The following is a 25,545-nucleotide window of genomic DNA, read 5'->3' as shown; positions in this document are numbered from 1 at the left end:
AGATGTTTTCTGTTTTCTCCCTGATACCATTATTTTGATGTTTTGGTAATAACTCTCCATATTTTGAGTTTTGTTCTCCTTTTCACTATTTACCATGGAACAGAATAGACCTCTTTCTCCCATTATCCACCAATTTTCCTACACCCCTATTATTGTCCCAAGCAATCTTTTCTCTGCAGTCTCTCTAGTCTTACCTGTGCCTATTTTGATGTGTCCTATTGTCCCCTATCTTCACTGCACTGTATTTTTGTTGCTTTCACAGGATTCTGAAGGATAAAAACTAAATTACATGTAATGATGCTGGACAGAGGATTTTTGTTTGGAGAAGTTTGTACAGGCAAATGGATGGAACTAGAGCCATTCATTTTAAACAGCTCACATACAACAGTAGCGATAAGAGGTGGGGGTAGGGGAATGGAGGGATGGCTTAGTGGTTAAGAGCACACACTGCTCCATGGAGAACCTGGCATTCAGTTCCAAACACCAGCATGGTAGCTCACAACTGCCCTTAACTCTAGTTCCAGGGAATTCAGTGTTCTTTTCTGGAGTCTACATTCTTATGCACTCACATGTTTCCAATACATCCATTCAGTTGCACATACATGCACAAATAAATAATTTTCTTTAAGGAATAAAGTAGAAATAAGATAGACAAGGGGGTTAAAACTGGAAAAGTAGATACTAGACTCTTATTAATCATCTCTTATTAATCAGTCTAACGTTGACCCAGTATTTTTAAATATATTTTGCTTTTTATTTGTCTGTTCTCTTTATTCATCTAATTTTATCCATTTTCTTCACTGTCTGACTAAACTAGCAATAGAATGCATTTCAGAAAGGCTGTACAAGGGAACCATGATAACTACTGGGAAGTAGTAGAGTAATAAGCCAGACTAGTGGGTAGCCATTTTTTTCTAATTTGTCTGAATTTCAACAAGTTTTCTCTGCTTATAATTATTCCTCATTTGAAAAAAAATAAGAATCTAAAGAGAATCATGAACTTTAAATGAGGCTATACAGATACAATGGTTAGTACATTGCATTTACTAAATGTTAGCAGTTGGTACAATTACAGTATGTCATGTTGCTAATCATTCACTTAGTAATTTTTATTCTAAAGCAATATATAGCATATTTTAAAGTGAAAGTTACAGACTTTAGAGCCAGATGTTCTAGACCCAAAGCCTGGCTCCACTATTTAATCCTAAATTCAGTACACTTGGTCTAGAGTTCATCACCTTCTAGTACTTTTGTCAGCAGTAATTAAGTTGGCAAATGCAAAGTTGTTAGGATAGCAGTTGGCATATAGTATATGCTGTTTGCATCCTCATTGCTACTGTTGTCGTTGTTATTTTTATTTTGACTATTAAGCATGTACTGTATATGTTGGAATATAATAGTGGCCAAAACAAGCCTGCCCTTGTCCATGTGCATTCCCCCAGGATTTGGATAGAAAACTGCGATGTTCTAGGCTGAAAAAGAGTAGCCAGGACCCCTCTAAAGTAGTAGAGGTAAATTCATGAAGCAGGCTATAAGCCTGAACTGCTTTATACTCCAGATTGTAGCATTTGTCATTTGTACAAAATGTCCTGTGAAGTCTTGCTAAATCCTAGGATTACCTAGTGGGATCAAGTTGAAATATCTGAGAGCTGTTTGAATTATGTAATGTCAGGGATTAGGGTAGTTCCTTGCTGGAGTCACAGGCTATGGCCAGAAGCTCGGTGTTTACAGTCCTGGAGAAGTACTAATGCTTTTTGTCCCCTGCCTTGAACAAACAAAAAAGAGAAATGGAGAAAAGCTGGTATCCTGTTAGAAACAGTAAACTCCACTAGATAGGGAAGTTGTGATCCAAATATTATCTATTTGGGGCATATTATTGCTACACCCCTGTGAAGGCACTCAGACATGTCAGGAGCTTGATAAGCACCCAGGACTCAGAAAGGCTTTGTTGTCCTGCTGTGTTCAGAAGACCCCATAAACTTTCTATGGGCAATCCCTGAGCATTGCAAGTTCAAAGAAGACAGAGTACTGAGCACAATCTCAACAAGCAAACAAAACTAAGAACTATAATTGGCATGATAGCTAAGTGCTAGGTGAATAGAGTTTAAGAGCTGTCACTGTGTTAGAATTTAGACAAGGTGGGGGCAGAACAGCTAGAATATATAATCAGAGAAGGTTTCTTTGCGGGGAAGAATATATGACTTCGACCATGCAGGTTCAACAGATTGAAATGAGAGAACTGTTTGGAGAGTAAAGGATACATTATTGTAAGTCCAAGTAGATGTGTGATTGGAGTTAGAAAGTACTTTTCCTACCCGGAATATGTGTCAGATTTCTAAAGTCAGTGGCTATGTAAATAGAAGATATTGGATTTTGTCATTTCTTTGACTCATAATACTTAACTCTTCATATTTAGCTTGCTTGGATAGTTTAAGCTACAAGAAGCAGTGGACTTTTGAGATTTATCAGAGTTTGAGGTTTGCCAAAAGGAGTTTAAAGGAGCATGAAAGCTCAAGGCTACATTTACTAGACAAGGCTGGCCTTGTAGCATGGAACAAAGCCAACTTTTCTAACTTTAAAATTGCAATAACTGAGGTTGAGAGAAGCTAAGTCACTTGCCCAGGCCATACAGTTAATGTGTTAAACATCTAGAACTCACATTTAAATATTTGTATTTTATTCATATTCTTTCACTGGCCTCTGTTGTTCATGGCCTATTCTGATTGGTCTTCCTGAGCCTGTAGATCATTCTAGATCATTTATCTCATCACTAATCATATTAAACCCTTTATTAGCTACAAATATAAAAATGTAATAACACAAGAGTTTTAGCAACACATCACTAATTCCCAATCTTCTGCTAAAGAAATAGGATATTTCTTTGTTCCTTTGTTTCAAATAAACAATAGGATATTCAGATTGTTACTGGCAATGGATTCCCATGATCATACACGTATTTCCAATTTTAGGAAATGCCGAATGCTTTTGAGACTTAACAATGATCGTGAAGCACTAGTTTGATAGAAGGGAGAAGGAAATTTTAGACTAAGGCTAGGAACCAGAAAAATCAAGGTTGTTAAATATTTTAGGTTGATAGGTAGCCACTCTTGAAGTATGCTGTCCATATCTGCCTCCTTTCCAGATCTATATATGTTATTATAGCAACTGCAATGAAGAATTCAAGCATTACACCCACATATTTTCCTATATTGTCCCCCTTTTGTCTAGTTAAATTATCCTGATACTGCTCAGTTTTTGAGCACGTATCTCACAAAATGCTCCTGAAATTTTGAAATCAGTTCATGGGAGCCCTCTGTGCTTTGGGCCAAGACTGACCTTGTACATTTTGGACATAGTCAAAAGAAATAGGCCTAAAAAGTATTAGCCTTCCCTGTTCGACTCATCTTGTCCTCTCCTGTGAGACTTGTGTTGCAAGTACCCAACAGAACTATCTGAGCTTAATGGCAGGTGTCCCCAATGGATTAGAACCTGTATGTATTCTCAGTTTATTTGTATGCATAATAATTATAGCAGTAAAAGGAACTATATAATGGTTATTGGTTGTAAAACACTTAAACAACACCTGTATTTCCATGCCTGAGGATTTGAGATTGACAGAAATATGTTGAGAACCATTCAAAAGCAGGTTTACAGTACCTAGCATATACTGCCTCTCCTGCGGCATCCTCATATCTAACCAGAATGCAGTTAGTTATCCCCTCCAACTGTCATACCACTGTGCAAGTGAGCATTTTACCAGATAAATCAGGATTGTAGCATGCAGGGTCTGTAGACGGGTAAGATTATCAACTCATTTACTACAGTGATGTTTACATTTCTCAAATGACGCAGCTAGCTAGAATTATTGGAGAAGAGGAAACTTTGGTGGACAATGTAATGGGCAAACCAATGTGAGCAATGCAATCCCTGGGCAGGTGAGCCTAGAAAAGTAGGTGGAAAAGCCAGTAATCAGCATTCCTTCGTTTTCTCTGCTTTAGTTCCTGCCTCTTGGTTCCTGCCTTGAGCTCCTGCCTTGGCTTTCCTTGATGACAGACTGAAACCTGTAAGACAAATAGGCCCTTTCTCACCAAGCTACTCTTGATTATAGTGTTCATCACAGCAATAGAAAACAAAGTAGGACGTGTTTCTTTCCATTTCTCACTCATTTCTATTTTTCTCATCCACTCTTGAATTTGCTATATATGATCATTATATAGGTCCTTATAACTTTGTTATTTGTACATGTCTTTAGAAATATATAACATTGGTTTATATGGTGATTGTGGAAAATACAAATCAGATTAAAGTATATAGAAAGGAAATGAAGTAATTGATGAACATGAGATGTAAGATGAGGTATTTGGGAGTAATAGCTTTGAATATGGTAGCAAGTTCACCAATACTTAATATACCATTTAAGATGTTAGTAAGTTCAGAAATAAGAGCACTATGCATGGACTTAGAATGAGTCTCTCATTGACTAGAATTAGGACTGATCTAATTCTGTGTTCATGAGTAAAACAACAAAAGATAGAGAACATTGTATTTATACACATATATAATTTTGCTTTGATAATATAAGATTGTGAGAGTCACCTGTGTTGATACATGTGCCTTCTTTATTCTCTTTTACCCACACTTTTCCTGTCAGACTAGCTCTTATCCAAAGCCCCAAGTACTAAAAACCTTAGATCCACTACCGTTAACTCTTCATGTCCAATAGTATATGACCATCTAGTAACTTTCACCAATGAACTTTCATCTACAATTTTATTCTCTGTATCCTGCTTGAGGGTTTTTTGTTTTTTTTTTCAGCACATTTTAGCAAGCTCATGTTATGCCTCTGGTAAGCATTCCAGGTTTTTGGAAGATGAAAAAAATCCCTTGCTGGTATTGTGCTTTTATTGCATACTCCTTTCTATTGCTTATAAGCAGTTTACATTCTAGTGATCGATACTAGGGTTTGAAACAGTCTTTGGATTAGGAAATCTCTTTTTCTAATAATTTACTTATTTTTTCACTTTACATCCTGACCCCCATCTTTTCACCCCAGTCCAGCCCTTAAAAGTTCCTTCCTCCATTACCCTTTTCCCTTCTCTTCAGATAAGGGGAAACCCCTCTTGGGTACCACTCCACCCTGGGACATCTAGTCACAGCAGGACTAAGCACATCCTCTCTCACTGAGGCCCAACCAGTTAGTCCAATTAAGGGAATAGGATCCAATGGTAGGCAACAGAGTCAGAGACAGCCTCTGCTCCACTTGTTAGTGGATCCATATTTAGACCAAGCTACACATCTGCTATAAATGTGTAGGGGTTCTAGGTCCAGCTCGTGCATGCTCCATAGTTGGTGGCCCATGTTCTGTAAGCCACTGGACCCAGGTTAATTGACTCTGTGTTTCTTCTTGTGGTGTCCTTGACCCCTCCAGTTTGCTCAATTCTATTCCCCACTCTTCACAAGACTCCCCAAGCTCTGCCTGGTGTTTGCTGTGGGTCTCTGCATCTGTTTCCATAATAAATTTCTTAGAGTGCCTATTAAGCAATTTGTCAGTGTCCATCTTGTCATCTCAGTGCATGTATTGAGACAATAACATCTTCATTTATGTTCCAGAACAATGATGGTGTTTGTGTCCTTTTGTGACCATGTGCCACCTCCTCTGGCATCCACTTTACCTGTTTCTTCCCACCTAGGACCTAATCCGGAGAGACATCCTATACTACAAGGGGCGCATTGACATGGATAAATATGAGGTAATTGACATTGAAGATGGCAGAGATGATGACTTTAATGTCAGCATGAAAAATGCTTTCAAGTTACATAACAAGGAAACCGAAGAAGTGCATCTGTTCTTTGCCAAGAAACTGGAGGAGAAAATACGTTGGCTTAGAGCTTTCAGAGAAGAGAGGAAAATGGTACAAGAAGATGAAAAAATTGGTAAGTGACCTGAAAGCAGAAAGAAAAATATAATTGTAAAGAACTTTCCATAGAGGGTTATAATTGATTTTATTTTTCTAAAGTCAAAGGAAAGATTTTTATTTCAAACTGACCTAAGTAACTATGGTGGTTCCTTATTATGGGTCTTTGAAAATACCAATAGGTATGAGTTACAGATTGTTCATGCCTAATACCTATTAACAGATAGGAATATTGTTTCAAAATTCAATTCCAAACTTGATACCTCTATATTCACATGTATTAGCAAACAAACACAAAAGAGTTTACATTTTATTCTGTAATCTCCATATATTCACAGATCTGTCTCTAGGTATATGAGAATATGTTTTATGAAATGGTTGTCAATGCAGATTTGCTCGAATTATACTGATGAGATGGATAGCCTTGCTTGTGATGCTGGAAATAAAAGCCAGGACCTTGCAACTCTGAAGGAAAAAGTATCAATATAATTCTGATGAGGACCAAGGCAATAGATCTGCTTTTATTCACAAACTTCAGGTCCCTTTCAGATTATTGATTCATGTCATTCTTATACTGAGTTCTGAGAAAACCAAGTTCTATGTACACATCTTGAGTTACATTCATTTCACTAATGAAAACAGGTATCGATCAGAGGCTTCCTTCATTCAGGTGACAGTATTAGTCAATGGGGCAAAGGTGTCTGAATATTTAATTCTTGATAAATCACTTCAGATACTAACTTATAATTAAAATTATATGTACTTAGTCATCATACTCTAGAGCTACTTAAAAAAAGTCACAGAAAATATAATAATATCAAAAACTGTGACCACTCATTTCATTTAGATTCAGAATAAGACATTGGTTTGGGATTGAAAGAGTTTATGTGGCTATGGCTTTGTGGCTAAAGATTTGTAGTTTATTAAATACTACCTAGTATCATCTTCAAGGTCCTATTTCTATAATAAAACTATCAAACAGTCAGGTATGATTCTTCATATCTGTAATTGTAGCACTCTGAAGATGGAGGCAGGAGGATTACAAGGTCAAGGCCCGCCTGGCAGCATCATGAGTTCAAGCCAATCTGCACTATAGCAGGAGTCTAGATTTTTTGTTGTTTTGTTTTGTTTTGTTTTGTTTTGTTTTGTTTTGTTTTTGTATTTTTTATATGAATTGGAAGGGATGTAATTGAAAGATAGAGTACGTGCCTAGTATGCAAAAGGTCCTATTCAATCCCCAGCACTAAAGAGGCAACAAATAAATCAACCTTTCTAATTTCTAGGAAAGTTTCTTGTTTTGCTCCATGTTTTATACAAATGTAACTCTACTTTTAAATGTTATATGCTGAAAAAATTGTCTCTTAAAAAATATGCTTACCTGTTAGAGTTCTGATACAAAAGGTTCTTATGCCAAAACGTGCTAGGGAATGAAATGGCCCAGAGCAAAACATGGATGGCCAGCAAGATGGAGTAATCCTTATCTTCCCATATCTTGGCCCTGGCGTTCCTCTTTATGGGGTATATAAAGTTTGCAAGACCAAGGGCCTCTCTTCCCAATGATGGCTGATTAGGCCATCTTCTGCTACATATGCAGCTAGAGACACGAGTTCTGGGGGTTCTGGTTAATTCATATTGTTGTTCCACATCTTCCCATATCTTAAAGTCCACATTGAAAATACACTCAGAGGGCTGGAGAGTTGGCTCAGTGGTTAAGAGCACTGACTGCTCTTCTGAAGGTCCTGAGTTCAAATCCCAGCAAACACATGGTAGCTCACAACCATCTGTAATGAGATCTGATGCCCTCTTCTGGTGTGTCAGAAGACAGCTACAGTGTATAATAAATAAATCTTTAAAAAAAGAAAAGAAAAATACACTTAGAGTCTTATTTTTCCCATTATTTATTCACTTTACATCCCAATATCGCCCCCTCCCCCCAGTTCCCCTATCACACAGTTCCCCCCACTCCCTCTTCCTCTTCTCTGAGAAGGGAGCTGCCCATGGGTATTCCCCCACCCTGGTACATCAAGTCACTGCACAACTAGGCACATCCTCTCCCACTGAGGCCAGACAAGGTGGTACAGTTAGGGGAATGGGATCCACAGGCAAGCAACAGATTCAGGGACAACCCCTGCTCTAGTTGTTGGGGGACCTGTAAGAAGACCTAGCTGCACATCTATTACATATATGCGGGGAGGAGTGGGGTTGGTCCAGTTCACCTCTGATTTGTAGTTCAGTCTCTGAGAGCCCCAAAGGTCCAGGTTTGTACACTCTTCATCTTCCTATGGAACCCCTTTCCTCTTTGGGCCTCAGTCTTTCCCCCAACTCTTCTGCAAGACTTCCCATATAATGTTTGGCTCCATATAATGTTTGGCTGTGGTTCTCACTGTATCCGTTTCTTTGGCTGCTTGGTGGAGCCTCTTGGAGGACTGTTATGTTAGGCTCCTATCTGCAAGCATAACAGAGTCTTAATGCGATTCAGGTTTCTTTTAAAGTACAAGTGCTACATTGACATGTGCTGTAGAATAGTATGGCGATATTGGCTTTTAGAACTATGTGTGGATAGTCCGAGTTCACAGATTCTGCATTACTTAAAAGATTCCTACCATTCCCTCTGCTTCTCACACCATATCTCCCATACAATGCTTTAATAACTTTGGACTTCAAAGATCTGCTACTAATGAAATGCTCCCATAAATTATTTCTGATAGGCTTATGTCATCTATGTATTGTTTTCAAATGTGGATTTATGTTACGTTCCCCATGGTCTGATTACATTAAATTAGAAAATTGCATCGGGATAGCATTTGAAATGTAAATGAAGAAAATGTCTAATAAAATAATTTTAAAAAAAGAAAGAAAATTGCAGAAAATACCGAGGAAACACACACACACACGAAAATCACAATAGCATACATTGTAATATGAACTTTTGTAAATGTTTTGGTGCATGTCTTTCTAGTCTTTTCTTCCATGCATTTAAATAAAACTGTGAGAGTTCCTATTCCCCTGTAACCTCTTTTCTTCCACTTTTTACCCCACCCCCTTTTGTTAATCCTCTTAGTATCATACTTGCTTTCTTCTAGTTGTCTGTTTGTTTGCTTTCTTATTTGGGGGAGTGTCCTTATTGTTTTGCTTGTTTGATTTTTTTTATTTTTAGATTTTGGTTTTTATCCCCCAGTTTCATAGCACCATTATTTGGGTTTGTCTCAATTTTTTAAATGAAAAAAAATATTTCTGAGTAATCATTCTTTGAGTCAAACCCTAAATTTTATAAGTTTCTATATAAAATTCCCGGGTCTTTGAGGGAGTTGTTTATAATTTGATTTCACTTGTGGATTCTGTGCTACCACTAATGGTGTTTTATGTGAAATTTCTTTTTGCTGGAGTTAGAACACAGGGTATCTCCTACCTGGTTGCCCAGTGACTCTAAAGCTGAGTCATTTACAACTTAGAGTATGACAGGTTTGTTTTGGATCCTGTAAGTTTAGTAATTGAAGACATTAGTCAATGTCTTCATGTTTGTCTATGTATCCTAATCCTGCCTTAGACCTTTTACTGTTTCAACAAGTGTGTGTTCTTTCACTTAGTAAAGTTTTCTGTTGTTTGTTACTATTTAATTATTTTCTTCCTTCTGAAACCTTTATTTCTAAATATATGTTTTCTATTCTAATTCTCTTAACTTTTAAGTCATTAGTTCCTTTTTTTATATTTTTGATTAATATAAAAAGTGGTTCTTCCACTTTACATAGTACTTTAAATATTCTCCATAGTTTATGTTTAGGTTCCTCTTAACTTCTATTCATAATTTTTGCTGCTGAATTTGTAATATGCAATGTGTAATGTTTGTAGCCAAGTCTTAGCTTTAGTTAATTGCATCTAAATTTAATTACATAAACTATTTCTATGTATTTACAAAATAAAAAGATTCATATAATCATTGAGTGATTAGCAACTTAAGGTAATTAGAATATTTCTCACCTTAAAATTTTATGTTTTTAGCATGATTATGTTGAAAATTATATCTGTTAACTATTTGATATATACAGTGCTTTATTAACTCTATTCATCCTACTATGCCACAGAACAAAGAATTTATTTCTCTTATCTAACTATATCATTGAACCTACTGAATGACCTCTTTGAATTCTCTCTACTCCCTTTGCTCTCCATATATATAATGTTAATCTTTAAGATATAAGATTATATAGTGTTTGTCTTTTCTACATCTGACTTATCTTACTTTATGCAATGTCCTCCAAATCCAACTATTTTATAAAAATGACAGAATTTCATTTTTTTTGTACAGCTAAATAGTATCTTCTCGTTTTCTGTATCTGTTCATTGATGGACAATTAGGTTGACCACATATTCTTGATATTGTGAATAGTGTTTTCAATAAACCTGGAAATGCAAGTATCTTTTTGACATACAAACTCAAAAAATATTTTATATTAAAAGAAAGAAAAAATAAAGAAAACCAAACATATGTAGATAGCTACATTTTAGGAGAAAACTATTACTAACATATAGTGTGACATTTGTTGCACGAATTCTGCCTGTATTGGAAAGTTGGTAATATATATCCCATTCCTTCTAAGTTCCTAATGACAAACTAAAGTTTAATTTTATAGAACTTTCACCCAGAAGAACTAATGAGTGTATTAGGCTTACTTATAGAGCAAGAATGAGGGTTTATGGCCAGGTGCACAGGTGACCCTAAAGCAGGCAACTGGAAGGTCTGTGCCCACCATGGCTGCATAAATAGATCCTTTTTCTCCAGTATTTACCAGCCTGTAGCACCTCCTGGAAAGCATGAGACCACATATAAAATGGGCAGAGTTACATCCACCTGGTTAAGAAGACAATCGGGATACCCTTGTGATAATATTTTGCAAGCAGAAACAACTGGACTTAAAAAGATGACAGATGTTTAGCTCAGATGGCAAGTAACCTAATTAAAATATGAATTAATGACATGAGTAGATGTTTTTCAAAAGAAGACTTCCAAGTGGCCCCCTAGATACATGAAAACGTGCTTAGTCTCACTAATCAATGGAAATGAATAAATCAAAACCTGAATGATTCATTCATCCATTTGGAATAACTATTAGCAAAAAGAAAATAACAAATGATCAAGGATTGCCATTACAAACAAAACAAAACAAAACAAAACAAAAAAACACCATAGAGGTTCCTAAGAAAATTAAGAATAAATCTTATTATCCAGTAATACAAATCCTTGGGCATACACCCCAAAGAAATGTAGCTAGTTCTTCTCCAAATTTCTAACAAATAACTTTAGTGGATTTTCTAGGAAGGAATTACTAGGTCAATGATAGCCACCTTTTGTGTTTAAATTTTTTAACTTATTTCTTGAGAATTTACTATAATTACATCATTGCCCCTTTTCCTCCAGCAAAGCCTGCCTATACCCATCCCTTATCTCTTTCAAATTCAAGGCCTCCGTTTTTCATTATTTTTTGTCACATACACACACACACACACACACACACACACACGTACATAAATAATAATATTTTTTGACATTAATGCTTTTCTTTTTTTAATTAGATATTTTCTTTATTTACATTTCAAATACTATCCCGAAAGTTCCCTATCCCTCCCCCTACCCCTGCTCCCCTACCCACCAACTCCCACTTCTTGGCCCTGGCATTCCCCTGTACTGGGGCATATATAGTTTGCAAGATCAAAGGGCCTCTCTTCCCAATGATGGCCGAATAGGCCATCTTCTGCTACATATGCAGCTAGAGACACGAGCTCAGTGGGTACTGGTTAGTTCATATTGTTGTTGCACCTACAGGGTTGCAGCCCCCTTCAGCTCCTTGGGTACTTTCTCTAGCTCCTCCATTGGGGGCCCTGTGTTCCATCCAATAGCTGACTGTGAGCATCCACTTCTGTGTTTGCCAGGCACTGGCATAGCCTCACAAGAGACCGCTATATCAGGGTCCCTTCAGCAACATCTTGCTGGCATGTGCAATAGTGTTTGGGTTTTGGTGGCTGATGATGGTATGGATCCCTGGGTGGGGTAGTCTCTGGATAGTCCATCCTTTCATCTTAGCTCCAAACTTTGTCTCTGGGACTCCTTTCATGGGTATTTTGTACCCTATTCTAAGGAGGAATGAAGTATCCACACAATGGTCATCCTTCTTGGTTTTCCTGTGTTTTGCAAATTGTATCTTGGGTATTCTAAGTTTCTGGGCTAATATCCACTTATCAGTGAGTGCATACCTAGTGACTTCTTTTGTGATTGGGTTACCTCACTAAGGATGATATCCTCCAGATACATCCATTTGCCCAAGAATTTCATAAATTCATTGTTTTTAATAGCTGAGTAGTACTCCATTGTGTAAATGTACCACAGTTTCTGTATCCATTCTTCTGTTGAGGGACATCTGGGTTCTTTCCAGCTTCTGGCTATTATAAATAAGGCTGCTATGAACATAGTGGAGCATGTGTCCTTATTACCAGTTGGAACATCTTCTGGGTTTATGCCCAGGAGAGGTATTGCTGGATCTTCCAGTAGTCGTAATAATATTATATTTTAAGCTACCATATAAAGCATTTGGTTTCACCATGGCATTTTCAGACATAGTTTGTTTCTGTTGATTCTCTTCTCCTAGCCTTCCACCCATCCTCTCGTCTCCCTTGTTCTCCTCTATCTCTTGTCTGCTTTCAAAGAACATATATTCTATTAGTTTTTCCCTTCCCCAAAACTTCATTTTCCCTTCTCCTAGTTCCTCCTCCAAGTTCATGACGTATGCTCACACACTCCTATTAAAATCTAGGCTTCACATATAAGAGAGATCTCCTCCTTTGATATATTTGTCCGATAGCTTTGGGAGGAAAAATATACTCGTTTTTTTTTTTTTTTTTTTTTTTTTTGCAGTGTGTGAAGGTATATGGTTTTCATAACAAAGTTCCCTTTTTGTCTCTTGTAGGCTTTGAGATTTCTGAAAATCAGAAGAGACAGGCTGCAATGACTGTGAGAAAAGCTTCTAAACAGAAAGGTACTTCTTCTGCATTTACTCCTCAGACCCACTCACTGTCTGTGTGGGACTGGGAAACCATAGGGTATGTGTTTTCATATTCCTTGGCTCCGTTCTATACTGACGTTCACTTGGAATAGTTTCCAGCTACCCAGGTATTCTTGATAACAAGTAACAGATGCTCTTAGTGTTTTAATTTTTGAGAGTAAGGGATGTGGGGTGGTCATATCTATGTTATTGGCTACATACACAAAACAAATAAAAATATTTTGTGTTTATTTCAAACTAAGAAAAATTTCTTGAATAATCTAGAGAGAGGCAGGCAATAATGCATGTGTATAATTTATTTAATAAACATAAATATATAGGGATTTGTTCCCAGCTTTCTTTCAGTGGTCTAAAAATGCTTACCTTATCAGTAGCCCCAAACCAAAGTGAAGAGCCTCAAATTGAAGCAATGATAATCTTTTCCGAGGCATACGTGGAAAGACCTTTGAAAAATTCAAATCCAAATAGAATCAGCTCAAATTTGAAATAGTTTTTCTTTTCTTTTTCATGAATCAGAACAAAACTAAAGTGCTCAACTGAGCAAAAAGAAGGAGCTACCTTCCGCTTTCTAGAGTGTCTACATAGTACCAAGTTTCTTAATTTCTTTCATTTCATCTTTATAGTAACCCAAAGAAAATGGCACTATTAGCCCCTGTTCCAGGTTAAGAAACTGAAAACATTCAAGGTAAAGTGATTTTTAACCTGTCATCTTGATTCTGAGACCACTGCTCTCCCCTCTTCATCTCAGGGTCCTGATGATGGTGATATCTCTTGTTTGAAAAGAAGAGCTCATTTGATTCTCTCATCTCAATTACTGGCAGCTATTTTTTACTGACAGTATTTTCACTGTTCCAAGGAATGGATAATCTTAATAAGACATCACTTTCCCCAGTCCTTTCCTTGTGCTCTCTCATTAGCTCTAGGATTCTGAGTGAATTCTAGAAATAATGAAGGGAAAGCTGATAAGATAGCTCTCATGCAAATGTCATTAGTTAAGTAATTGTTCTAGTGTCCCCTTCAAATGTTATTTGTAACACCATGGGACATTATCAACCATCTATTTTTCTGAGGGAAGAGTTACCTGGCTGATAAAAAGGCATTTTCACTTTACTTTGTTTACTTTCTGCTGTCTTGGTTTTCAGAATTTATATATAACTTCTTGGGGTTAAATGCTAATTTCCAATGCATCAACCCAATTGAATTTATCAATACAAACAATGTGAGAATCATAAATACAGCCCCCATCTTCATAGATTTTAAGGTCAGTTGAAAATCAGATTATTTCTCTAGAATAAATAAGGCAATCTTGAAAAAATAAGAATGAAATTTAAGTACCTAGTTCATCTAATTTCAACACTCACTATATAGGTACATTAACTGAGGCAATACAGATTCAGAAATAGACCTACATGCATATGTGTGACTTATTTTTGACAAAGAACAACAATTCAGCAAAGAAAGTGCAATATTTTCAACATATAGTCTGAATTAGATTTCTATAGACAAATTAGGACCTCAATATAAGCCCACACCTTTTATAATAATTAAGTAGGAATCCATAGTGAAATTAAATGCAAAACTATAGCACCCTAAGAAAAAGTATTCTAAAAATCTTTAGAGTTGGTATATTTGATATCAAAAGCTTGAAAGAGAAAATGAAAAATAGACTTTATAAAGCAGGACTTCCTCCATGATATCCCTATATTATTTGTTAGCATCTAATACCCTCATATTTCTAGCATTTGCCACCTTTGAAAAATGGCTACAGAACTGGCTGCTTCTTCCTACAAAAGTACCAATGACCCATGACGGCTTTGCATTAGAACTACTGCCAGGGTAGTTGGATTCCTTGAATCCTCCATTAATATAAAAATGTATATAACCTCAGTATCATTGAAAGGTCACAGATTCCATTTTCCTTTTTTTCTATGAGACCTGTCTTATGGTGATGAATTTCCTTTCTGTTTCAACTACTAATGTCAATTTTCTATTGAATACAGGTTTGTCACTGTCTACCCAAAGCAAAATACTAAATTACTTGGGCCTTAACCTTTATGGAAAGTCCTGAAGTCAGTAGTTCTTAACCAGATTATTTTGACGCTTTCAGGTAGGGTTGGAAAGGAAAAGAACCAAAGTCTAGAACTGAAAAGAGTTTGTGAGGTTCTTCAGGGATTATGGTCTCCTAAAAAGAAATCCTAACCAGGAACTCAGCACATGTGAGCTCTAGTTCCCACTTTATTGTGAGCTGAGTATAAGATCTTAGGTATAACATTTCTTCTGGTCCTTGGTTTTCTTGCCTGTCAAACAAGTGATGGTAACACTCCAAATTTTATTTTTATTTAATTTTATTTCATTTGTGATACCTGATACAATGGTGAAAGAAATAGAATAGAAATAAGATGGTGAATAGAAATAGAGATATTATTGCAAATATGACAGGCAAAAAAATAAGGTTGCAGCACAGGTTGATTATCATTTACCTGAAATGCTTGAGACACAATGTACCTCAGATTACAAATTGTATATATATATATATATATATATATATATATATATATATATATATATATTTAATTTTGAAATATTTGTATAGACTTTCTACTTTTTGACTATTAGATCTCAGAGTATTTCAGATTTTGGAATTAGGGTTATTCAATCCGTTACCAGGTAAAACTCACAAAACTAGTGTACTGTGAGTAATCACTGTTCATTTGAAAATTCACTTGGTACTTAATTTATACTCTTTCCTTTGGTCTCCTATTTGCTCTAGGTGTCAACTCTGCCCGCTCAGTTCCTCCTTCCTACCCACCACCACAGGACCCGTTAAACCAGGGCCAGTACCTGGTCCCCGATGGCATCGCTCAGTCTCAAGTGTTTGAGTTCACTGAACCGAAACGCAGCCAGTCACCATTCTGGCAAAACTTCAGTAGGTTAACCCCCTTCAAAAAATAATACCTATAGGAAGGCAGATAATTTTAAAATAAATAAAATTATATTTATAGATGGACCTTTTTTCGGAGAAGCACTGTTGAAAATTTATATATATATATATATAAAATGTGTGTGTGAGAGAGAGAGTGAGTGTGTGTGTGTGCGTGTGTGTGCACACATACATGCACGCACACACACATAGACCTTTACGTATACACGTGTGTGTGTGTGGGCATGTGTGCACATATGCATGCACATGCATGCACACATACATACATATACACACACAGAGAAGGACCAAAACCATTTTCTGTTGTTTTGGGGAATTGAAATCTATAGTTGGTAAGAAGTACCACTAATTTCCAAACATATAATCACTTCTTAAAATTTTTAGTTCTTAACCTTGTTCCCCTCCCACTTACTTTGTTATTTTTCCTGTTAAGATAACTTATTCACTCCTCTAGTTCACTGACCTGTCATTATTACCATAGAGTATTTGCATTGTTTTATTCCCTTTTCCTTATGATACTGATGCTGATAACTTTTGAATTGAATTTATGTAGTGGGTTTGGGATTTCATTTCTCTCCCTGTCACTTTTCACTGAGAAGGGGAGGATTCCCATCCCCTGTTCCTCATGCACCCATCTGCAAATGTTCCTGTAGCCCTGCAGTTATACCAACAGCCTCTTCCCAGCATCCTGTGTCCACAATTGTGCCAGTCTAGACATGCTCTGTTGTGCCCTGTGACTTATCTGCTTGGTATTTCTATTGCTTTCACTGTTTTAGGTATTGTGGAAGGATATAAAACCAAACAGAAACAAAGGAGTGAAAGAATGTAATGAGTGTCGAGAAGACGTCTGTTAGGGGGATAGTTTTTATTTAGGTGGTTTCTTCTAGCACTGAGAATTCCCATGTAACAGCAATGCTAAGCCATCGTAAGTTTCCACCTAAGAGTTAGTTTGGGTCCATTAGTCTCTTTTCCAAGCCTCTTTTATTATGGATCTCCTTTTCAGTCTATCTCTTCCCTAGGCAAAAGGTTTAACTAAACTAGTAGCAAAGAAATTGAGACTTTACGTCCTGGGGAAAAGATTTATCTCCACCCCCATAACCCATAGATAGTAGGTAGGTGTCAGGTAGGGCTCTCCATATAGTGTTCTGGTCATCCCTGCTTCCATTTTCAGATTCATAATGCATCACTGTTAGAAGTTTGTGGAGGCGTTCAAAAGAAAAACCTGCTTGGCCAAGAGCATTAGCCACCTTCAGATTATCCTGAAAAGAGTTCAAGGTTGACAACAGCATCATATAGGGACCACCAGGAAAAGAGAGAGGCTTGATCTAAGATAATATACCAGTAATTTGCATCACTGAAATTATAAGAAACATCCCCAATTGTTAGCAGATTGCATGGATAATATCTGTCTTCTTTTTTGCCCTTACTGTCTTCCAGGTAGAGGATTGTGAGTATTGGCATAGTTAGAGCCATTCTGGCACTCAAAGTAGGCTTTGTTCCAGACAGACTCCCATCCCAGGACAAGTGGTTGAGAAGCCTAGGGCTAATTTTACATCTGGGGGAAAAAAGATCTGAGGTAGAACACTGAAGTTATTTCTTGGCAAGGTTTCCATTTGACCAGAATGTTTCCCACAAAAATCAGAATCCCCATGAGTACAAGAGTGCTTATTCTTTGTCATTTAGCCCTTTGTATGGCTAGAGATTGGAGTGAGAAACAATAGAATATAAAGAAGTGTGAAAACCCACCCTATCCAGGAATCTGGAGATTGTGTCTGTCCTGGACCTCACAAGAAAAGACTTCATTATAAAAAAGATCTAAGCTTACCAAGTAGCAACCATAGCTGTATGAGGTCTTCAATAAAGCTGAATTTGTACTTCCTGACCTAGACTAAGCCCTACCCCTGAGAATCATTCCACTCTGGAAAACAAATTACATGTTGTCAGACTTTGTAGCTATCAAGGCTAGCTAGCAGAACACCAGGGCTCGGGACTGGCTATCACTGCTCAGCATATGATAGAGCTACATAAGCCCTTATGGCAAGAAATCTGGTATCGAGCACATAGACTACAATGTTTTCCCTAGGCAAACTGAAATGTGTTTCACTTCCTATGCAGGCCTCCCTTATTGTACCTTCATTTCCTACTTTCTACCCATTCTCACTAGGCTTGGCCTTGGCAACTTTCTCCCAGGGTTAGGAGCACACCAGGAGGGCTTGTTTTGAAAGGTTTCCAGATCTATAGTATCTTTTGGCCAGACCCTTTCATTCTTTTCCCCTTTCTGAGTCCAACATTCAAGGCTCCCAGATCAGGGGTATTACCTCTCATCATCCTGTTTCTCCATCCCGTCCACTGGCCTTACAAGATGTAGTAATTTGTGAAGGCACTACCAATTCTGCTCTCCTTGGATTGGAATGCCCAGCTCCACCCTCACACTTACGGCTCCAAGTAGATCAGTGGCCAGTAGCCCAAGGGGAAACTCATCAATTCCCTGGACTCAGTAGCTGAACCTGCTGCAGCCCCACCGCCATGTAATCCCCCCCAAACTCTGTAATTCTCCTGTTTCTGCATGGCCCTGGACTCCCCTTTCCTCAACTCAATGAGGCCCGAATTTTCTTTCTCCAGTTCTGCAAGTTTGTTCTATGAGTTCTACTATAGGGAGGTCCTAAATACAGAAATACAATTTTTCTCTCCTTCTCTCATCCAGTTTCTATGTGTATATCTTTAATTGATCTATTAAGGACAGCAGCAAGAGAGTTCTAACAATTCTAGTATGAAGCCAAATAGTGCTATTTTAGTGCTTTGGGGGTGGGGCGGGCTGGGTGACTAGGTGGGCAACAGTGATTTTAACCCCTGCTGCTCTGCATTTGCCGGCTTATTCTTTTGTTTCTATTATCCAACTGTTTGACCCTGTCAAACAAGTGTCAAAATTGTGTATTTGGAAATGTTTAACAACAACAAAAAAGATGTTGTAATGACATAAAGCCTTATGAAAATATTTATGGAGTTCAATAAAAGACGTAAAAAGAATTTCAGGCACAGTTGTGCCATTTGTGTGTGTGTGTGTGTGTGTGTGTGTGTGTGTGTGTCCAATTGCAAAATAAAGGCAATTTGTGTGCTGTGAGACTACTTGCTCCAACTATCTTGAGTTTCTTATCCTGCTGTTTCATTTCCAAAGTATTCCAAGGGATATTGGGAAACATTTTCTATCATTTCTGGAAGAGTAAAAGAAGAGTGTTTGAGCCTGTAGCCATTGAGTAAGTAGTTAAAATATTCGTATAGATAGGACTTCTTTCATTTTACCTGGTACTTTGCTAAAACGTAGTGGCCTGTCCCCGATCTTGTTCATTTTTCTTGTGTCTACAGGTCCAAAATACAACCTGAGTATTTGTGACAGGTTTAACATTGCATTTTTAAGGTAGTTATAGGCCATAACACTTAGGAATCTCCCACTCCAGGTTCCCTCTTAAAACTTGTGGGCTTGGCTCCTTAAAAGTAGACTTTAATTGTCCATGTGTGGACACAGTGATCTTATTATTTTCTTTATTATGTATAGTCTGTGTACACAAATATTTTGCCTTCCACTAGGCCTGCACTTGTCATGTAACATGCACAGAAGTCCACATGAATAAGAATGTCTTACAGCCTTCCTCCAGAGCAATAGAACACTAAAGTCCGAAAGGTTCTTATTTACCAAAATATTCCAGGCAGTTGTTGACAGTATCTAGAGTGTGAGCCCTATCCTTCCTGGCCTTGGAAGTGCCCTCCTACACTGAAGCATTTTAAAAATTCATAATTCAAGCCTTCCTTACCTTCGCTAACTTTTGCCTTTGCCCATATTTTAGATCTTCTAATTTATCCTCTGTCCCTTTTACCTGGGCTCTGTCAACTGTCCCCATCCAAATCACCAAGCTTCTGCCATTCTTTTTATATCTTAGCAATTCCCAGCTCCTGCGGATTCCAGGAAGTAAATTGTAATTCGTTCTTCCACAGTAAGTGAGTATCATCTGCTCTCAGTCGTCCTAGACTGCCTTCTAGGAGTTTTAGATGTGAGAAGACAATGACAATGAGTTTATTAAGTATATTTGACAGGGAAAGAACAAGACCTAAAAGTGATTGGCTTGGGGTACCTATCTTCTGAGTTTCACTTGCCTGTCCTCTACCCTGACCCCCACCTCCATCCCCACCCCCACCTCTACTGATTTAAGAGTTCTTTTGTCTTAGCTTTTAGTGGGGCGCAGGAATAAAATGACACCAAGAAGCATATGAATGACTTTCTGTGCATCATTAATAGACCTCTGTCTTAAATTTCCTAATTGCAGCCTCAAAACCAAACAAAGCCATTGCAGTTTCAGATCACTTTTGTTTCCAGAACCAAGAACAAATGGCCGGAAAACCAAGGTCTCTAATGTGGTCTTTGCTTTTCTTCACTCAGTGTTTCGATCACTTACGCCACCACTTTGCTTCTTAGCCACTGGTTTTTGGACCATTATGCATTTTCTTATTCATAGTCACCTATTTCTCCTGATTTCCCAGAGGCATCTTCACGTCAAGGCTATGGTAATTTTCAAGTAGATCTTGCTTGTCCAGGATTTTACTTGCAAATTCCAAGTCTACAAAGTCAGAGTATTCTGTATTGTGCCCCACAAAGCCCTGTTAACTGCAGAATAATATTTCTGCCTGGCCTATATGAAAACTAGCCCAATTTATTTATAACACAATCTATCATTGATTTAGAAGCAAACTGTTCTGGTTGTATATCATATTAATTTCCCAGTTGTGACCTTTACGAATGGCCTGTTAGTGTCATACATATAATATTTTCTCATCTAGTTAATGAGAGAGGGGACAGAGAGTAAGCTTTGCAGTCTTCAGATGCTACTGTCACTTTACTGTTAGAGGCCTCCAAAAAATGTGCCATTTAAGGTAAGTTCTTGTGTCAGGTTACAGCTCTCTCCACACTAGCTGTAGATCTCTCCAGTCCGGTCAGAAAGCTGCATTATAGTCAATACACATATCCTAAGTACGTATTCTAGGGTAGGGCTTGGTAATCTGCAATAAGGATATTAAAATGATATTGAAGTGACTGAAATAATCTCAATCGAACAAATCACTCAGGGCTTAATGTTGACATATAAGGATGTACTATGACTGTGGAGAATGAGAGCCTTAAGGTTTTCATAGAACAAATTAATGAACAGTGAAGAAAATCTCTTTATCCATCAGGATCAGTTTGGTTATACTATAGTAACTGATAATCCCAACAAATGGCAGTGGCATAATGTATAGGAATTTATTTCTTGTTCGTGCAAATTCTGCCATAGATTCAGGTGGCTTCCCAGGACAACTAAGAGTTATTTCTGCTTTAATATAGCTCCATCTTATCCCATGCTTTCATATCTCCACAGCAAGAGAAAACACAAGAATGTTTCACTAATGGATTCTGTACTGCTGTTTTCAGTCATGGAGCAAAGGGACAAAAATTATCACATGGCTCACACCACTTCAAGACACAGAGACAAGAGAGCTAGAGAAATATGTACCAAGCTTTTTTCATTCCCCTGCCCTTCCTCTAACCCATAGCCACCTGCAAACTCACAAGCCTATTTCTAGTGCCATGGTAGAGGAGCACTGTTTGTGGGTCACCTTTGCCAAGTAAGTCATTTCTTCTCTTTCCTATCCTCCAGTGCCCAGGCCCATGGCCATCTCCACACCCACAGACCTAGGTCCAGACTGCGAGTCTTCACACCTGCCTTGTTAACAAGCCAACTTTGCACAGTGGACCATCTCTTCCCTCTTCCATCTTCCCCTCCCCTTGCTACCATCTCTACACAAACCTGGCTTCAGACCTGTGGTTTGGGCGCTTTCTTTGCCTGATCCAATTAAACAGCTTATCCACCAGCATTACCTGGCATAGCTCAGCTCACACACCTCCTGTCCTGGCCCAATCTAAGAAAAATCAGATTAACACATCAGTCACATAACCAAAGGAAGAAGTCACGTGCCTGGGTCAAATCCCCCAAAACAAAATATGAATGGCTAAGAATGCATGTCTACCATCAAACCTACTAGTCTTATAGAAGTATTATCTTAAAGGAACACCTAGATGAGCCCCAGGACATATAATTTTAAAGAACAATTGCTATCTTTATCAAAGAATGTAAGGAATTAAAGAATTCAATAAAGAAATAGAAACATTGCCAAGAACAGAAGCTGAGAGGAAGATGAAATTGGGAAACTCCTAAACCAGAAGACAGCCTCACACACAGGAGTATAAGGGCAAAAACATTTCATTTGGTGGGTCATTAACAATCAAAAAGGAGGACACTAATATGGAAGGGGTGAGGGTGTGTGTGTGAGATGAATCCAGGGAAGGAGTGGTGGGTAAATGTCTTCAAAATTCATATTCATGTATGAACTTCTCAAAGAATGAACAGAAATACTGTTTAAAAGGCTTAAATATGTGTGGGATTTTACTGTAGCTTTATGCATAACCCCTCTCTATCACATTTTGGGTTACAATATAGTACAGTTAAAATTAGAATCCTGCATTATTCTTTGGTTGCAACATATACTCTTCAAATGTGTCTTTTTAAACTTCAGTTTAAATTACACAGGGTTTTGTGCCTCCTGATTGGCAAATACCATTGAGACAAATGTCAAATACTTGTGTGGAAATCACAACTTAATTTTCAGATCCCAGGATATCCTCTCATAATTAATCTGTAGGTGTAGTATGTACCTTGCATTAAATGCAGAGTGTTCTGTGCACCCAGCATGTACATGTTTGGAAAGTAATAGTACCCACATGACCCTGACTTTGAAAATCCCTTTCCTTGCTCCACCGAGTTGGTGATAGAACATGTTGAGTTTATTTCAGTCAAAATGAAAGAAATTTAATTCACGGCTTCTCCAGTCCTACAAGCCTTTGAGGCATTGTCTCTGAAAGTCTGAGGGAGCAGTGCCTGTCAGTTTCTGTACTGCCTGAACCTCTAAGTCCTCATCTCCTGTTCCAGACTCTCCTTCCAACCTCAGCCCTACACTGGAGTTTCTTCAGTCTTGTGTGTTTTTCCTAATATCCTCACCACTGAGTTTTAAAAGTTTGTTATTTTTCTTTGCTTATATGGCCATTCTTTAATATAATGACATTAATCAGCTATTATTAAAAGTTATCAAACAAACAACAATGGATGTATTAACCTGAAGTAGGTGCTTTGTTAGAATAAAATTTTCATTTTCTCTGCCCCACTTTCTTTTTCCCCTAAGACCCTAGAGGCAGATTTCCTGAGTTTCAATCCTACACTCATCACACATTTCCTAATTATAGAACTTATGGCAGGTGGCATATATATATATATATATATATATATATATATATATATATATATAGAGAGAGAGAGAGAGAGAGAGAGAGACTCAATTCATCTGTCCTTCATGACTAAAAGTAGTTATTATCTACTTTTCATCATTGCTTTAAGAAGTATATTTTCAGTTAAATACAGAAAACCCTTATACAGAATAATCAAGGAACTTTATTCATAATTGTTCTAAGGTGAAAACTGACCAGTGTCTCTTAATTTGTGAATAAAAAAAATGATTTGCTATAACATGATATTCATCTGCAAAAAAGAATGATGTACTGATATATAAACAACATTTGGTGAGCCTTAAAAATATACTATATGAAAGATTTTGTATGATTTATTCATATGACATATCCCTGATGGGGAAATACATAGATAGTAAATCAGTGCTTTTCCTGGACACTAGCTAGCAACTCTTTGTAATCATCCACATCAACTGGGGGCAGATTTGATTGATCCACTGGAAAATTATAGATGTGAAAGAAATGCAGTTTGGGTTTCCATATGGTTTTTTTAGAGTGACGAAAATAATATAAAATCAATTGTGATGATAGCTCACTTAACTCTGAATGTACTAAAACCAAACAAACCCACTGAATTAAATTTAAAGGGAAGTGATTGAAATCTCAATTAAGTCTGTAATTTTTTAAAGATGTTAACACACTAATTTTCTATACTTATACTCTTGAGGGTGTCTCAACAATGCTTTCTAATTTTGTATCAAAGAGAGATTTCTCTGCAATGGTCTGTGTTTGCCCCAACATTCCTAAATGGCAGGCTTATCTTTCACTGCTATATCAGGCTTTTAGCCACCAACTCTTTGTAATCTTCCACATCTACTGGGCTTTCTTGTGTTACCACATTTGGTTTGGCCCCTGGAAATTTATAGGTGTGAAAGAAAGGCCATGAAAGCTTTAATTCATTATTCAGAAAACAAATGGAAAGACAAACTATGTTTTATACATATTTAGTCTTTACATTAAGTCAGTTAAAGAAATACCCTGGCATCCACAAGGTGATATGGTGGTGCTTACCACCAAGCCTGTCGACCTGCCCACATGGGTAGAAGACTTACACAAGTCGTTCTCTGGCCTCACATACAGTTCATGGCATGGATGTTCTTGGAGAGGGGGAGGATAGGGAGAGAGAGGGAGAGAGGAGTTTAGCTTTTCAGCATCTTGTGATATTCTTTAAGCTATAAGGTATGTGACAAGCTATATAAGAAATACCCTGGAGCCTGTCCAACTATTATAGAGACCAAGTTAAGTTTTCCTGGACTTCAGCCTCCTAACATTCTGGTAGCAGAAGCCCTGTGGCTAATCCGCTAAGGACTGCCACCTCCTGGTCCCTCTCCTTTGCCTTTGGGATTCACTAGTTCCTAGCTTGTTCCCCAACAAGGTCTCTCCAGCTTGTCCACAAGGCACAGAGACTCAGGTAAACTATCTTCACACCTCTTCCTAGCCTTCAACCATTCAGGTCACCCAAGTTCAACAGGTCCTTTCCAGAGACTGACACCTCCAAGATCCTCTCCCTCCCTTTGCGATTCACCAGATTCCAACCGACTCCAGGACAGGGACTCTGCAGCCACTATGCCTGATCAGATCCTCCAGTTGTTCTATACTGCCTTGACACCCAAGAAAAGTCCACATTTTCAGAACTGTGTTTTACTTTACTGGCAAAGTTAACTTAATGCTCCCAGACTATACTTAACAAGCAAAAGGACCAGGATAAACAGAGGAGTCAATAATCCCATCCTACCCTCTCCAGAACATTATTAACATTCCTATGGAAAGAAGAAAACTGACATGAGCAAAAAGGACTGACTCAAACACAAACTAATTTAAATACACCAATCCTAATATTGAAATAAAAACAACCCATATACACTTGAGGTAAGTAATTCAAACAACTCAAAGACAAAAAAATAAATAAATAAAAGAATGCAACAAGAAAAATTAAGGAATGAAACAAGGAAATTAATCCAAGACATGAAAATGGAGATCCTAATTGCTGAAGAAAACTCAAACATAAATGAGTCTAGAAATGAAAAACTAAATAAGCCAAACTGTCAAAGACCAGCTTTGACACCAAGGTTAACTAACTTAAGACTAGGCATATAGTTGGCAACTGGCAGTTGGTGCTGATGGCAGCCTGTGGCAACTGGAAAAAAGAAAGAAGGGAAAGAAAATCATACACTCATAGAGTGGATGAAGCAAAACAAGCTCCAACAACTTCCCACATTACATACATACATACATACATACATACATACA

At 37.6% G+C, this 25,545-nt stretch overlaps 1 protein-coding gene across 6 annotated transcripts in view; it reads left to right on the top strand.

Moving 5' to 3' along the window:
• Arhgef9 (Cdc42 guanine nucleotide exchange factor 9) overlaps nucleotides 1-18,935 on the top strand; it is a 150,801-nt gene extending 131,866 nt beyond the window's left edge. For 5 of the 6 annotated variants that reach the window (XM_029534076.1, XM_021187595.1, XM_029534075.1 and 2 more), the window contains 3 exons: nucleotides 5,691-5,934; nucleotides 12,875-12,943; nucleotides 15,741-18,935. In XM_029534076.1, coding sequence (XP_029389936.1) covers nucleotides 5,691-5,934; nucleotides 12,875-12,943; nucleotides 15,741-15,922 — 495 coding nt within the window. In that variant the 3' untranslated portion in view covers nucleotides 15,923-18,935. Of the gene's footprint in view, nucleotides 1-5,690; nucleotides 5,935-12,874; nucleotides 12,944-13,593; nucleotides 13,656-15,740 lie in introns of all 6 variants that reach the window. The other variant, XM_029534078.1, reaches the window with a different exon arrangement.
• The last annotated feature ends 6,610 nt before the right edge of the window (nucleotides 18,936-25,545 follow it).

This window comes from Mus pahari, chromosome X (assembly GCF_900095145.1).
Source record: "Mus pahari chromosome X, PAHARI_EIJ_v1.1, whole genome shotgun sequence".
NCBI lineage: Eukaryota > Metazoa > Chordata > Mammalia > Rodentia > Muridae > Mus > Mus pahari.
Note: the sequence above shows the minus strand (reverse complement) of the source record. Positions and strands in the feature narration are given on the sequence as shown.